This window comes from Argentina silus, assembly GCF_951799395.1.
Source record: "Argentina silus genome assembly, chromosome: 11".
Classification (NCBI taxonomy): Eukaryota; Metazoa; Chordata; class Actinopteri; order Argentiniformes; family Argentinidae; genus Argentina; species Argentina silus.
This window is the reverse complement of record NC_139665.1, coordinates 8302804-8305336: the sequence shown is the minus strand read 5'-3', so window position 1 is coordinate 8305336 and position 2533 is coordinate 8302804. Positions and strand designations below refer to the sequence as shown.

The window sequence follows — 2533 nt, the reverse complement described above, 5'->3', positions numbered from 1 at the left end:
CAAGCCAATGTCAGACCCCAATATCAGACATGGCTGTCCTGTCTAGTGCCTGTCTCACTCAGCCAGGAGGACCTCCTCACTGAGACTCTCTATAACCACAAACATGCTACAGTCTTCCCCTCCTTCCACTCCTCCCCCTCCTTCCCCTCCTCCTCCTCTCTGTGCATCGCCTTTCATAACAGACATACACTCTGGACTGGAACAACAGGATTAAGTAGAAGAAAGAGAGAGAGAGAGAGAGAGAGAGAGAGAGTGACAGAGAGAGCGAGAGATAGATAGAGAGAGAGGGGGGGAGGGAGAGGGCATCTTCTGTGCCCACTTCCCCCTCTCCGAGTACATCTTAAACTCACTCTCCCAACCGCTTTCTACACAGTTGGCTACACTTAACACTCAGTCATGTATAATATTATGACCTCATTGGAGAACCACTGAGATAACCACTGAGATAAGGATATCATCAAATCTAGCACTTTGACAGTTGTACTACTGTGGGAACATGCATGCAAAAAAAAGATATCTCTACAAAGATTTAAGTTCATGATTGAATGGTTCAATGAGAAAGTCATGATTTCAGCCTAAAATCCACAAGATGCACAGTACGATATCCACTCTGCTCAATTATAATAACTCATAACTCTTGCAGCATGTAAACAAATTGAGAGATTGACGACACAGCAGGACAAGTGTCCCAGATCACATTTGGGGACTGAGTCCTTGTCCTCTCTCTCTCTCTCTCTCCCTCTCTCTCTCTCTCTGTCACAGAGAAGCAGAAGCAGGACCCACGTCCTTGTTCTAAACCACTTGTTACTCTGCCAGCCTCTCCCTCTGAACACACACACACACACACACACACACACACACACATACACACACACACACACACACACACTCCACTTACCTTTCATGGCGGAAATCACAAAATACATCATGTAAGTCCAAGTCCATGGAAAAGTGCACACACACACACACACACACACGCAGTACAGTACAGTACACACACCCTGTCTCTCACTCTCACTACCCCACACACACACACACACACACACACACACCGCCAGTGGAAGTGGTGCTCTGGCTGTGTGAGCTGCAGCTGTCTCTACTGCCTCCCATAGCCACCGCATGAGCATCCATGTGACTGTGACATCACCCTCCTAGCCCCACCCCCCCCCCCCCCCCCCCCAGCTCTGAGGGACAGAGCAGCCGGCCAATGGGAGCGGAGGGCAGTTTGACAGCTTTGGTAAAGCAGCTGGTCCTGCTGGCTGTGTTCTCTCTCTCTCTGTCTCTCTCTCTCCATCTCCCTCCATCCTCCTCCTCTCTTTAATCCCTCTAACCCGGCCCCTGGCCACTGATGGGTGGAGAGTTTGGTTTGCTGTCAGACAGGCAGGCAGACAGGCAGACAGGCAGACAGGCAGACAGGCAGGCAGACAGACAGACAGGCAGACAGACAGACAGACAGGTAGATAGACAGGCAGGCAGACAGACAAGCAGGCAGACAGGCAGGTAGGCAGACAGGCAGGCAGACAGGCAGACAAGCAGGCAGACAGACAGACAAACAGACAGGCAGATAGGCAGGCCGGCAGGCAGACAGACAGGCACACAGACAGACAGACAGACAGACAGACAGACAGACAGATAGACAGGCAGACAAACAGACAGGCAGACAGGCAGGCAGGCCGGCAGGAAGACAGACAGGCAGATAGGCAGGCAGACAGACAGGCAGGCCAGTAGACAGACAGACAGACAGACAGACAGACAGACAGACAAACAGACAGGCAGACAGGCAGGCAGGCAGGCAGACAGACAGACGAACAGACAGGCAGATAGGCAGGCCAGCAGGCAGACAGGCAGGCCAGCAGACAGACAGGCAGGATAACTCCTAGTGCTCTCTCCCTCTCTCCCTCTCTCCCTCTCCCTCCCTCTGCTCTCGTCAGTGAGAGAAGCAGAGCAGCAGCACCTGTTCTAAATATATATAAACATTATTCCCTTATTCTCCAACGTGCTTCTGCTCAGTCCTGCTCTCTTCACCTGCACCTTCCCAAGGGAATCAGATCAATACACAGCATCACAAACTGTGCGTGAAGCCTTCTCTTATGGAGCGCTATTATACGGCTTCAACGCTTACACACACACACACACACACACACACACACACACACACGAAACAGGCAAGGACAGCAAGATCTGGCTTATTTCGGGAAATATATAAATTATTCTATAAAGGCATGTGCAGTAAATACAGTGGTTGGTAGTAACTCAGGTGAGTTTTCCAGCAGTCTCTCTCTCTCTCTCTCTCTCTCTCTCTCTCTCTCTCTCTCTCTCTCTCCACTCTTCTCAGCGAGTGTCTTTCTTCTTTCCTTACTCTGCAGTGCTGCAATTTTGCTGTTGTGCGCAATGGATAAAGGCTGAGATGTTTTCTAGGATTGAGGCTTGTTTCTGCGCTGTGCTGTACCTTGGTGTCTAACTGTCTCAGGTTCATACAATGTCTGTGATGAATTTCTAGGCCTTTTCCAAACTCTACCAAGTACCAGTACAT

General features: G+C 50.4%; 1 protein-coding gene across 1 annotated transcript in view; it reads right to left on the bottom strand.

Annotated features, from left to right (window-relative positions):
- Positions 1 to 949, bottom strand: part of LOC310812521 (nuclear receptor ROR-alpha A-like) — a 22664-nt gene extending 21715 nt beyond the window's left edge. Inside the window, exon 1 of the mRNA XM_083681131.1 lies at positions 899 to 949. Within this exon, the coding sequence (XP_083537257.1) occupies positions 899 to 929 (31 nt within the window). The 5' untranslated portion in view covers positions 930 to 949. The remainder of the gene's footprint in view (positions 1 to 898) is intronic.
- Positions 950 to 2533: the final 1584 nt, after the last annotated feature.